General features: G+C 36.4%; 1 protein-coding gene across 2 annotated transcripts; it reads right to left on the bottom strand.

Annotated features, from left to right (window-relative positions):
* Window positions 1–409: 409 nt before the first annotated feature.
* LOC133530598 (zinc finger protein 568-like) lies at window positions 410–12,256 on the bottom strand. Of its 2 annotated transcripts, XM_061868565.1 has the most exons (8): window positions 12,053–12,256; window positions 11,209–11,875; window positions 9,131–9,279; window positions 8,693–8,817; window positions 8,394–8,511; window positions 7,782–7,897; window positions 7,053–7,190; window positions 410–536 (listed from the first exon to the last, which is right to left on the bottom strand). In XM_061868565.1, exons 1-8 carry the CDS (start codon window positions 12,155–12,157, stop codon window positions 446–448), a joined length of 1,509 nt encoding a protein of 502 aa, XP_061724549.1. In that variant the 5' UTR covers window positions 12,158–12,256; the 3' UTR covers window positions 410–445. The 2 variants fall into 2 exon arrangements, with proteins under 2 accessions (XP_061724549.1, XP_061724550.1); XM_061868566.1 differs by lacking the exon at window positions 11,209–11,875 and having other exon boundaries at window positions 12,053–12,247.
* Window positions 12,257–13,761: the final 1,505 nt, after the last annotated feature.

Below are 13,761 nucleotides of genomic sequence, written 5' to 3'. Positions count from 1 at the left end.
CAGAGTACTAATACTAATAAAATTTGGAGGTGTAAAGTCTCTCCAAGCTCAAGTTGGCATAAAGGACTTAAGCGCTAATAACGTCTATGGCGCTTAAGACTATTGTGAGTTCAATGTGATAACAACTCAACGAACTAATGGAGTTTTTCATAAACGCGTTACTGGACTGAATTAGCTATGAATCGTTTGTCTTTATCTGTCATTTTGACTTATGTATTTGTTGTAAGAAAGGGATAAAACATAATTTAACTAAATCAGGTTCGTAAAGTTTTATGAATAAGGGGGAAGGTGTTTTTCACTTTCACATTTTCTAAGCTTAACGCGAGGTCTACAGCTCACAGATCCACAAGTAATAGTATTAAATACCTACATAGATAGATATATTAGGTATGGGAATAAAAGAGTTAAATACAAAAAAATATTTATAACTCCATTGTACAAAACATCAAGAACAACTTTTTTGGTGAGTTTTAAGTTCTGTGTAGGTGGTGAATGTGGCATCACATTTTAGGCATTTCGTTTCAGATGAATGGTGTCTGTAACAAATAATAAATAAGGTTCTTTTTTTAATGGCCTACAAACTGGGTGTAATATTACAACTCATCATAAAGAATATATATACATTTTTAAACGAAAACTTGTGTGCACCTTATAATAGCAAACACAACATTCATGAAAAACAGTTAGCTAATTCATACTTAAAATTAACAGTTTACTAATAAAATAAGAACAAAATTGAGAAAAAAAGAAATTAATTTAAGTTAAAAAAAGAAGCAATAAAAAATTATAACTTTTAGTTTTGATTTGACTGAGGCCAAAGTACAAGAGAATGTGTCTACACTAGTTCTGATGCCAGAATAAATATTCAGCCAGAGATAAGTACCTAAATAAAAGGCAACGTACAGCTATAAAGGATCAGAACCCAAGAGTACTTATTGATAACGAGCTCATCACCCAAGCTGAAAGTGCAAAAAACCTGGGCCTCATTATGGATGGCGAGCTGCGATATGTTGAACATATTAATATGAAAATTCGAAATGCCTTCTACAGACTTAAAGTATTATATAATATCCGTAAATATCTATCAATTAAGGTGAGAGAGATACTAGTGGAGTCGCTGGTACTCTCTCAATTTAACTATGCGGACGTGGTGTATGGACCAAGACTCTTAGCAGTGACGAAAAAAGCTGTTCAACGAGTACAAAACGCATGTGTTCGTTTCTGTTATGCGGTTCCTAAACGAGCACACATTACTCCATTTCTTAACGATAAAAACGTGTTAAACATGGAAAACCGAAGGCAGCAACATCTAGCGTATACAGTTAGGAAGATTTTAGATTTACAGAGGCCCTACTATCTATATGAAAAGCTAAAATGGGTCAAGGACTCACGCATCAGGTCACTGAGAAGCTGCACCAAACTGGTTGTGCCTAAGCATAAAACGGCGTTTTTTAGAGGGAGTTTTAAATTCGCTGCTGCTAAAGTGTGGAATGACCTGCTACCACCTCTCCGGGACCCTATACAGCTCCCACAATACAAAAGGTTATTACAGGCTCATTTATTAGCCAAGCAGAGCGAAGGATACGCTCCCTCCAAACGCTGATTTATGTAGCACTCGCACACATATATATGTATTTAATCATGTTTTCGTTGTGCACAATAAAGAATATTATTATTTGTATGTCTTTCCCATCACGGAACAATGGTGCTCCGGACCTTTGGGAGGCGTGCGCGGAGCCGAAGCCAACACGTAGAGGCCCTTTTGACACTTTAATGAAATGTAAGGGGTACACCTTATTATTATTATTATTATTTTCCAATATTTGTTTTTCTCTCCAATTGGAGGTGATTTTACTTCCATATTCGCGGGCTTTTGGCCAAACGAATATAGAAGGATATATTTTCCCCTAATTTTCTAAAACTAAAAATTTGCGTACTATCCTACATGTGTTCATTATGACAGCTTTCTGAAGAAGGATGTAGGTGAGTGGATGTATGTCGAGGGTTTTGAGGCTGGCATGTAGAGTACGAGGGATAACACCGGTCGATGAAATTATTATTGGGATAGTCTTTACGGTATTCACCCGCCATTGGGCTTTTATCTCTATTGATAAATCTGTGTACTTACTGATCTTTTCAGTGTGAGTTGGGGTGAGGTTATGTGTGTTGGGTATGGCTACATCAATGAGATACACAGTTTTTGCAGCTTTATCGTGGAGGGTAATGTCAGGTCTATTGTAATGTATTGTTTTGTCGGTGATGATAGTTCTGTCCCAATAAAGTTTGTAGTTGGTAGACTCTAACACAGTTTGTGGGATGTATTTATAGTAAGGGGACCTGTTATTAATAAGGTGGTATTTAAATGCAAGATATTGATGAATGACAGCTGCAACTTGGTCATGGCGGTGTTTGTAATCGGTCTGAGCTATGGATCGGCATGCTCCTGTAATGTGTTGTATTGTCTCGGACGCAGCATGGCAGCGTCGACACAGGTCTGTTTGTATATTACGGTCGCGGATTATATATTTTCTGTAATTCTTTGTATCTATTATTTGATCTTGAATGGCTATGATAAATCCTTCGGTTTCCGGAAACAACTCACCTCTCTTTAGCCACATGTTGGACGCCAGCTTGTCGACACTAGGGTTGATCAGGTCGAGTCGGTGTCTACCGTGGAGTGACTTCTGGATCCATGTTTGTTGTTTTTGCTGGTGATCTACTATTACCTCACTTTTCTGTGTCCTACGGTCCTTTAAGTTCAATGGGGTATATCTTTGATCGGCGGTTACAATAGCTTGATGTATTACGGAATGGGTAGACCTATTGTGGAAAAATTTCCTAAGTGAGCTTACCCGTCTGTTGTGAAGATTTTGAATGTCAATTAAGCCCCTTCCGCCTTCAGATTTTGGTAGAGTCAGTCTTTGGATACAGCTTCGCGGGTGGTGCTTTCGGTATTTGGTCATTAAAGTGTTAATTATTCGTTGAAGATTACACAGGTCTGTTTGTGACCACTGTATGATACCGAAAGAGTAGGTTAGAATGGGAACTGCATATGTATTAATGGCCTTGATGGTGTTACGTGAATTAAGGTAAGTGTTGAGAATTTTGTGGAGCCTGCCTGTAAATTTGTGTTTAAGTGAAGCTTTAGTTATTTTATGGTGGATTTGCTGTGTTTGTTGGTAACCGAGGTATTTGTAGCCAGTTTCTTCGTCGACAGGATCTACTATTTCTCCATTGTTGAGGGTGTAGCTATTACGTTCTATGTTACCATTTCGAACTGACTGGATTTTACACTTGTCAATGCCAAACTCCATGTGTATATCTGATGAAAATGATTGTGTGATATCAGCAAGCTTATGAATATTATCTATGTTGTTACTATAGAGTTTGATATCGTCCATATACATCAAATGCGATATTGTGTACGAGGTATCTTCGTAGTGGATTTTATATCCAGATTTGCTGTTGTTCAGTAAAGTGGATAGCGGGTTGAGCGTAAGACAAAACCAAAGTGGACTCAGGGCATCCCCTTGGAAAATGCCCCTGCGAATGTTGATGGGTTCCGTTTCGACACTAGTGGTACTGCTGATTATTTTCAAAACAGTTGACCAATGTAACATAGTATTTTCTAGGAAGAGTATGATAGAGCTGTGTATTTTGTAGTGCTTAAGAATATGGATTAACCAAGTATGCGGCACTGAGTCAAAGGCCTTTTTATAATCTATGTACATAGTGTAGATATCTTTCTTGTTACTTTTGGCTTGTTTGGAGATGACGGCGTCTATTGTAAGCTGTTCTTTGCAGCCTTGGCTGTTTTGGCGGCATCCTTTTTGCTGATCGGCCAATATATTGTGTGCTTCTACATGATGGTAAATAATTTTGCTAATACATGATGTTATAATTTTGTAGATGGTCTGTAAGCAGGTAATAGGTCTATATTTAGCGGGATTCGTTCTGTCTGATTTATCTTTAATTAACATATATGTTACGCCTTGGGTAATATATTTCGGTAGTGTTTCTGGAGCGTTAATGAATTCATTAATTTGTCTGAGCAATATTGGGTGCAAATAAGTAAACTTTTTTAGCCAGTAGTTGTGAATTTTATCTGACCCAGTGGCTTTCCAGTTATGCGTTTTACCTATTACTGATTGTAGTAAATCGATGGTAATCTGATCAAAAACCATGTCAGGAACGGATTTGAGAGATTCTTTATCAGCCTCAATCCATTCAGCATTTCTATGTTCAACTGGCTGGGACCAGATCTTGGACCAGAAATGCTGCAAGTCTTCAGCAGTTGGGGATTCACCGTCAGGGCCTGAATTTTGTCCAGTTTCATTTGTAATGTTGTTCTGAAGATTTCTGTAAAATACTTTTTCATTGTTAATAAATTGTTTATTTTGTTTTTGGCGCAGGGTTGTAAGCTTGTATCTACGAAGTCTATTTGTAAGTGCACTAAGTTTTTGCTTAAGGGTGTCCAAAAAATGAGTTAGGTGTGTGTTTTCGTGTTCGTGTCGGGAATGTAGTTTATACTGTCGCTTAACTGCATCTATATGTCTTAAAAGTCGCGGACTAGAGTTTCCATTAATAAACTCTGTTACTCTACCTATTTTAGCTCTAAGATCCGTTATTCTATTTTGTAGTCTCTTTTGCCACAGGGGGGGCTGGTTATTATGCTGGCGAATATTGTGAGAGTCAGTAATTTTAGATCCATTTTGGGTGGCTGCAGCAAACGCTGCGCAGTAAAGGGTACTTTGGGTATTTTCAAAATTTGAGTCTTGGGGTAAATATTTCGGCAATATTACGTTATTAATGAAGTGAACAATAGAAGTAAATTTTTTAGATATTTTTTGTTTAGGTATACTGGGTCTAGTTGTGGGGTCAGAATTGTAAAAGTGGTCTATAGCAGATAGAAAAGTTTGTTCAATTTCCTCTTGAGTTGCTGTCGGAAGAGAATACTGTGGTGTCGATTGTTCGCTTTGGTTTAAATTATTAGATTGAGAGTCATGATTTATTTCTGAGAAATTTTATTATTATATATATACACACACGCGCATACACACAAACACACACACACACACACACACACACACACATTTTGAATAATGTCATGTATTTTTTATGAATGTTTATGAATGTTAAGTAAAGTACTCATTGTTGCAATATACTTACTGTTACTACTATCCTTAATAATATCTTACTGTCGCTATAATTTCTAAATCTATTTATTGACAATAACAATATACATAATGGATATATACAGATGATTACTATAACTAGCTTATATCTAAAATAGGCCCTTGAGGCATTGTACCAAGGATGCTGGCGGCATTTCCTCGTTGTATAATTATAATTAACTAAGCCGTTATGATTTGTTTCTTTTGTAATTTAATTTGTTATTATTATGTTTTTAATTGTGTACCTAACTACGAGCACGAATGTTAACCTATATAATTGTAATTGGTAATTATGTTATCCTCCGACCGACCGTCCTAGTCTGGGACCGGTCTGAAAACCAGCGCCGGGCATCTCGGCCCAGCACACGCTGAGACTGGAACCCTTTGCCCAATATTTTTGCGTTATTCGTATGTATAAATTGTTAAAATTCTTTTTCTCCTTCTTTATTATGTAATGTTTTATTTTTACTTTTGTTTTATAGTGAACTTGTAATATGTGGCAATAAAAAAAATCTTATTCTTATTCTAAATAAATAAATAAATATTATAGGACATTATTACACAAATTGACTAAGTCCCACAGTAAAGCTCAATAAGGCTTGCGTTGTAGGTACCTAGACAACGATATATATAATATATAATTATAAATACTTAAATACATAGAAAACACCCATGACTCAGAAACAAATATCCGTGTTCATCACACAAATATATGCTCTTACCAGGATTTGAACCCGGGACCATCAGCTTCATAGGCAGTAGGCAGGGTCACTACCCACTAGGCCAGACCGGTCGTCAAATAAAATACCTATAGTGTTTATTTAGTCACCTGCAATGATTACGGGCTGAATATGAGTCGCTTAGCTTCAAACTCAGGTAAATCCATCTGTCAGATTATGCGATTTTGGTATTATGAAAAGGTAATAGGGTAGATATTTGCTTAGAGGGTCGCATGGATTTATCTGAGTTTGAAGTTAAGCGACACATATGTAGGTCATACTGATCAACTTTTACTATGGGACCAACTCGGAACCCATTAAAAAAAAAGTCTCCCATAGAAAATTTCAAGGTCAGACGGCCAAAATGTACGAAACAGCCATTTTTTTTTCGCGATTTCGGGGGTTACTCCATAGTAAAAGATGCTCAGTATGACCTATACTATACATTCACCCCTTAAATTATTGCAGGTGACTAAATAAACACCTGTATAGAAGAACGATAATCATCGCCAGTCTTCTCATGACATGACATGACAAGCATAAATCTACAACGAAATCATACCTAATAAAGGTATTTTAGGTATGAATATTGTATCTTTAAAAGTGATTAATGCATGTTAGACACTAAGTAATATAATGCCAATTAGCACGTAAGGTTTAGCTGTTAGTGCTGATTGATTGAAAAAAAAAAAATTAACGCCATTAGGCGGGTCCACACAGAGCGAGCATATTTACGCGCGAGGCAATTTCTTCGCGCACAAAACGGCCAGTGTAAACTTGTCTCGGCCAAGGCACATCTATTCTGGCCGTTTTGTGCGTGAGGAAATTGCCTCGCGCGTAAGCTCGCTGTGTGGACCCGCCTATTGACTTTTAAGCCTCACAACTTAGAAGTCTGTAATGTTCTGTACAAAACAGCCTGCCGATTTCTGCGGGGGAGGAACACGTCAAACGTATGGCTATTTGTACGTAGTACGTAACGTACAAATAGCCATGTCAGATAATCGTCAGTCCATACAATACATATGACCATTGGGCGAGGTTTTCGAAAGAGGGATAAGCTCTTAAAGGCGACTCCGGTTGCCTCACAAAGACATCACTATATAGATGGCCATGATAGGGATTTGGGAAGTGAAATTAGGCAATAAATACACCAATATACCTGTGCACGTGTCTGTGCAGCGTGCTGCGCTGGCTGTAGCGCTTGCCGCACGCTGTGCAAGCGTGCGCGCGCTCCCCGCTGTGGGTGATGTGGTGTAGCTTCAGGTTGGAGCGCTTTGCAAATGCTTTGTGGCATATGCTGAAATAAGGTTTAGGCTATAGAATATATAATACTGCTAATATTTTCAGTTATGCGAAGACCCCAGACGAACAATTTATTTGTACTCATCGGAGAGCGTACATTTCGAGGCATCTAGCCGCACGAGGCATCTAGCCTCGCGAAGAAATTGTCACGGCAGCTTGGTCTGTGTATGTAGATGTGCCATTGCCGCAATGCCTTGAGCGAAATCTATCTTCTCGCGGCATTTCCTCGCGAGGCGACTCGTTCTGTCTCCCCTCGTGCGTCTAGATGCCTCGAAATGGATGAGTACAAATAAAAAATTCGCCTAGGGACGTCGCATAACTGAAAATATTAGCAGTGGACCCTATGGCCGACGCGCAACACGACGTTTCACAGCTTAACTATAGATTGACCCAAGACTGTCTGATTTCAAACATAGACAAAGAGAATCACACTGTCTTTGTCTAACGCTAGTACTAGCATCCAAAAGAAAGGGATGATTATAATTCTCCTGGTTCTCTCTGACCGACAAGTTATGTTTTCCAGACTATATATGAACGTAATAAAGATCAAAACGTAAGTAGATTAAATGGCAACTAAATTGTGAACCTGCAGGAATATGGTTTAACGCCTGTATGTAGCCTCCTGTGGATCGCGAGTTGCTCAGAGCTGGATAGTGTTTTACCACACAGGTCGCACAGTACACTGGAGGTTATTCCATGCTTCTGAAACATAATCAAATGATAGAAAAAAAGCGTTACATATAGAATTATAAATCACTATTTAAGAGGGAAGTATACTACATACTCGTCCATAAATAAAAAATGATTTTCCACTTCTAAATATTTTCCATTCTCCATGATTTTTTTGTATGTTATTGACATAATGGAAAACTAGGTTTATAGGATTTTTTCAGAATTTGCAATACAAAAAGATTATTTTTAAAGCGAAACCTTTAAACCTAGAATATATTATGCTGAAGCGATTGACATCAAAATCAAAGTTATTTGTTAAGATTTAATTAGTGGAAACCGTTTTCTAACGAAATGGAATTTCATAGAAAAAGTATCGTTATTTCGTTAGGATAATGTGAATCATCATTTAACTGCTCTCAGCTGCAGCTCAGGTTTGTTGTCATTTCGTAGTCACCAAGGAACCCTAAAAGTTACAAAAGGCCAGTTTGTCCGTCCGTTTCTAGCGGCTACAGAACGATTTTTGTACCTTCAAATGCCTCGTAAGTGCCTTCATAGTCCCGCAAGGCTCGGTGCAGTGTACACACACGTAGCGTTTCTTTGAGGACGATTCAGGATGTACGGCACTGCAATGCGCCTTCAGGTACCTGTTTAAATAGGAAATAATGAATAGTAAAATTATTCAATACAAAATGAGGCAAAATGGAAATTTTCTTAAAATGTTAAAAAAATGTCGCTAAAATAACATGTGGAAATTTCGTAAAATCACTCAATGACTCTTTTACAGAAATTCCTACTAAATTCTTAGGATTCTGCTATTATACACACCTGTCCATATGAAACGCCATGTTGCAGATATCGCAGATGTATGGTTTAGCCCCGGTGTGTATGTTCTGATGCTGTTCATACCAGGTTTTCACTTGGAAGCTCTTTCCACAGGTCTCACATTTGTACTGGAATAACAGTAATTGATAATTTATGTGGGTCCTTTTCTTTATTGTACTAATTAATTTTTTTACAGATTCATGAAAAAAAACTGCTTTAGTATGTATGTTTAATTATAACAATGTATGTTTATAACTGCCATAACAATGTAACACATTCACTGCCAAGAACACGTATTTGTGTTTATTTTGTACTGGAAACATGGCACCTGGCACCGAAAGTGTTAAGACTGACCCAGGAGACCGTATCCATGGCAATGAGTGACAAAAAACTTGATTGACCCATATTGTGTATTAAGTATAGAATAAATCAAAGGATTACTTTAAATTCCTCCTTGTGCCTTCGCTCATGACTCTTCAAGGCTCCAGAGTACACTGTAGCGAAGCCACATCCCAACGAACAAGACATTTTCATGCCATTGTGTGCTCTACCATGCCTTATGATCTCTGATACAGTTTTATAGGTCCTTCCTGTAATGATAAATAGAGTTGAAATTCCCAGGTCTTTTGAAATTATAACAGAATACATAGTTAGCCATACCCCGCCGCAACGCTGGTCCATCAGACAGACAGACTGACATTGGCGTCAAACTTGTAAAACTATTTGCGTCGGGTTAAAAATATTTATTATTTTAATGAAGTCTAACACTTATCTCAGACAGTTGGCAAAGGAATTGTACAGTGAGTTTCTTGAAGAAGGTTTTGGAACGACTTTACTTTTGAATGGCATTAACGTGAGACACTTCATTTGGTACTTGTCTGTTTTAATTTTTTGTCTTTTAATTATTTATATAAGAATTCAAGCCTTGGCGACCCTCTACATCTCTAAGGATAATTTAATAGCTTTTTTATATTTTATCTCTGACACTTAGAGACATCTCTAAAGAATTTTAGAATTTTATGGTTTTATTTTTTTATCATAGTTTTTTTTTGTGTAATTTGACATTTAGAGACAGTATACATCTCTAATAAAGTATTTATTATTTCATCGTTTCGATATTTGTAATTGTATTTTTTATTTTTTTATTTATTGTTTGTAAAAATGGACATGTAAAAGTGCCCCTGTGGCCTATTTGCTGAATAAATGTTTGATATTTGATATTTCCAAGCAGTAGGAGTGGGACTAAAACTAGTTTATATATCGTCGTTGAGAATGTCAAAACCGTTATGTGCTCGATTTTTGATTAACAAATAGTTGCCTAACTACAAAATACATAAAGTATTCATTAATTTGATTAAAATTGAGCACGTACCTAATTTGACATTCTCAAATGATATTCTAAGTCAAATTAGATTTATCACAATATAAATTAGCTTCTTACAGTCAAGCTTTCAGCCCAACCTGTAGCAATCCATAATAACTTCTTAGCAACTATCTCAGTTAAACGGTACGCTTCTAAAAGAATCTATCATTCGTAAGATTTTTATTGTATTGTAGTATGAGAAGAGATATCTAACACTTTGTGTTACAACCTGTGACACTTGCAATATAATTTTTTAACAGCATGTGTAACATACATGTACAGATGCAATCAGATATATTGGAGCCACCAAGATGCTCAAAAATATCTGAAGACACACTTTAAAGCCTTGACAATAGAGATATTTGTGAGCACCTTGATTGTTCTGATATATCTGGTGGAGACTGTATGTTATAGGTACTTGCGGGCTTGGTTTCCGCAACTTGACGTCACACCTATTTTGCACGGTTGGTTGTCGCACTACTCTTACCAACCAAACTCTACCAAGATGCCTAGCAGACCCTTGATGTTGCCAACAACTTCTTCTTTATTCTTTATTCTTTATTGTATTGCAGTCATGCTCATTATACATTAGGTGTTACAGTTTGAAGATGGTAGGTACATGACACCCTGTAAGGGCACTCAATATTTCTTATATCTAGGTATTTAATACTTATGGCAACGAGATCTATATTTATAACGTTATATTTTATCGACGTTTATGCAATATAAGATATAAAATGTCAAGTTCGTTTATGAAATTAATAAATAAATAAATTAATAAAATAATGATGGTAAATACTAAATGTAATGAGTATTTTATTAATATATTAAAATAATAAGCAACATCTTCTGGGAGAGACCCCAGTGAAACACACTAGATCCTACTCATAGTGTTGTGTTCCTGCCGATGAATAAGGTTGTCAGAGCTCAACGAGGGGTGGGGGGGTTAGGGTCAGCAACGCGCATGTAAATTCTCCAGAGTCGCAAGCGTACATAGGCAACGGAGACTGCTTACCATCAGGTGGGCCGTATGCTTGTATGATGTAGTATAAAAAAAAAGAACTTCTGGGAGAGACCACCCCTGGGCTTTTGAGAATGGTACAGTAGCTACCTTATTAGTTAGTCTTGATGAACCCCAAAAATATGCTAGACTCACCACAAATTTTACAATGGAAATTTTCATCACAATGTGTTTTTGCATGTTTATTTACCGATCGTACATTATCATAGGTTTTATCACATTTAATACATTTGTACAATATTTTTTCATCATTATCAACTTGTGTATACTGATTTCCTTTTATTTCTGCTTTGACTTTATGCACACTGTTGTAATGATTTAATAATTTATTTTGACTAATAAATGTTTCAAAACATGTCAGACATTTGAAGCTAAATATTTGTGCGGAAACATTTTTCTCAGAAATTTCTATTTCTATTTCAGTTTTAGTAACATTTGTACTCAGAGCATCTTCAATATTGCTATCTCTTGTTTTCAAAAGTGGTATATCATCTTCTGAATCAAAATTAACATCACAATCTGAATTAAATTCAACTTCTTCAGTCTTAATTTGTATTGAGTTAACTTCATTTTCTTTTATGCTGTCAATGGCTTCTTTATCTTCATGTATCAGTGTGTTTTCTTGTTTAATTAGATTTTTTATTTGTTCATAAAACTTTTCTAAAGCATCTTTTCCTTTGTTCAGTTCTTTGTGCAGATTTTTCTCGTTTTTTTGTACTTGCAAGCAAAAATTATTGAAGTCAGTCAGCTTATTAACACATGCGGCGCATATATGAGTTGGAAATATATTGTTTAGGGGAATCTGTAAAATGCAATAATAAATAGACAGTTTTAGACGGTCTTTGTACTTACCATTAATTAAATATTGAATTATTATAATAGTGACTAATGAATTAAGTTTAAGTGATAATAGTTATATGCCTTAAGCAATGTTAATTGTATTAAAAAGACACGTAAATTAGTCTGAAATATAACTTACATGGATCTTAAAACTTATGCTGTTATACACAATGCCATCACAGTCGGTTAAAAGCCGCATATTATCTGTAGAAAACGATAAACAGAGTCGGCAAATGTCAGACATCGTAGACTTTTACACCATAATCTTCATTTAATTTTAATTAAGGGCTTTGTTTCTGTATATTTCGATAAATATTAAAATGACAAAACTGGACAAAACCAAAACAAACGAGCATTGTCGTAAATAATAAGCAAAAATAAAGTAACGTTCAGAAATTTCCAGGCTAGTGTACTGCGGAATGAAATCGAAATAATTATTTTACAATATTATACAATACATAAATTATAAATAATTTAAATTTGTTTTATTTCCAAAAACTTTTTATATTTTGCATGATAAATTATTTAAATGGTTGCTTATACATATAGGTTTAATTAAAACGAATTCGACTCAATGAAGTGATCTTTTTAGTTTTCGAATGTACTCCGTTGTGTCACTCTGGAGCGTATTTTCATTTTTGCAAAATATTGCTTTTTTTTATTGCCTTTAATGAACTCTCTAGTAGACATGCTCCGACTCCTCTTTGGACTCGTCGTACACCATGGAATCTTCCTCATGGAAACCAAGGAGCAGAAAAAGGCGCGGAGTGCAAATAAGGACCTTGATTCTAAAGTTAGACCAAGATAACTCTGCAGTGATTATTACAGATACAGTGTTATTTTAAACCTCAATCTTCTACTATGAAATTATGACGAGTCTGCTATCAAAATCGCTGTTATTTTGGTCTAACTATACGCGCCTATTTTTTCAAACTTTCTACTAACAAAATTGGTTCACCAGACTATAAGAATCCCATTATGTAGCCCCTCGGGAAAACCTTGGCTGGGAGCGGAGCTCATTCCACAGTCGGAGCCGTCCGCGGCAGGAAATTCCTTTTTCCTCCGGGCGGAAAGCGTCAACTTGGCTCCTGCTGTGCTAAACGAAGTTGCCGCTTTCCGCCTCCGTCGAGCAGAAAAATTGTATGCGCACCTCGGGAGGAAACGTAGGACATTCCATCCCGCGTGTTTGCCACCCTCGCCTTCGGCTCGGGTAACATTTTACACGCGGCACGCAATTTCCTACTTTTCCTCCCTTGGGACACAAATAACTATTAAGCCGCACAGTGCGCGACCATTTAGGTTCTAGGCTGTGAGGATGAACGGCGCCGGGTGCCGACGGCGAGCGAAGCGGTAATAGAAAGCTTTTGTCGCCTCTTTAGTATTGTACCCCTGAGATGTACTTAATTAATAATTACTCATATATTATTCTCCTGAGATGTATACCTACTCCTGCCTGCTACTCTCCATGTTTATCAAATTAAACGTTTAGTTGCGTTTGCGTACTTCAGGTATGTATGGTTAAACAAATTTGTTCAAATTGTACCATCACATATTGTTAACTGACAATTCGTAAACCAATTGCAAACATATCATTTGTTAGTACTGTTTATATTGTGATGCAATATATTAAATAAACATCATATGTACTTACAAAAGTTACTAATGACATTCAATTAAAATATTCCCCAAATATCCCACTTTTTCACGATAACGAGTGATTCACCAATCGTTAGGGGCGGTTTTGATAACTAAGTAATTACCTATCAAAATTCTTTATAATCTCCGTCGTAAATACCAACTGATAGCATTCAGTAGAATATCGCTACCGTACCAGACCAAATTGACGAA

The sequence above is a fragment of the Cydia pomonella genome, chromosome 23, assembly GCF_033807575.1.
Source record: "Cydia pomonella isolate Wapato2018A chromosome 23, ilCydPomo1, whole genome shotgun sequence".
Lineage (NCBI taxonomy): Eukaryota > Metazoa > Arthropoda > Insecta > Lepidoptera > Tortricidae > Cydia > Cydia pomonella.
Note: the sequence above shows the minus strand (reverse complement) of the source record. Positions and strands in the feature narration are given on the sequence as shown.

What these genes read in the sequence shown, in the direction of transcription:
- LOC133530598 (XM_061868565.1), bottom strand. Translation starts at nt 12,157, where the DNA reads ATGTCTGACATTTGCCGACTCTGTTTATCGTTTTCTACAGATAATATG. An exon ending in GCATAAGTTTTAAGATCCAT is followed by an intron (nt 11,876 to 12,052) that starts GTAAGTTATATT and finishes TGCATTTTACAG; the next exon opens with ATTCCCCTAAACAATATATT. An exon ending in TTTCCATTGTAAAATTTGTG is followed by an intron (nt 9,280 to 11,208) that starts GTGAGTCTAGCA and finishes TTATCATTACAG; the next exon opens with GAAGGACCTATAAAACTGTA.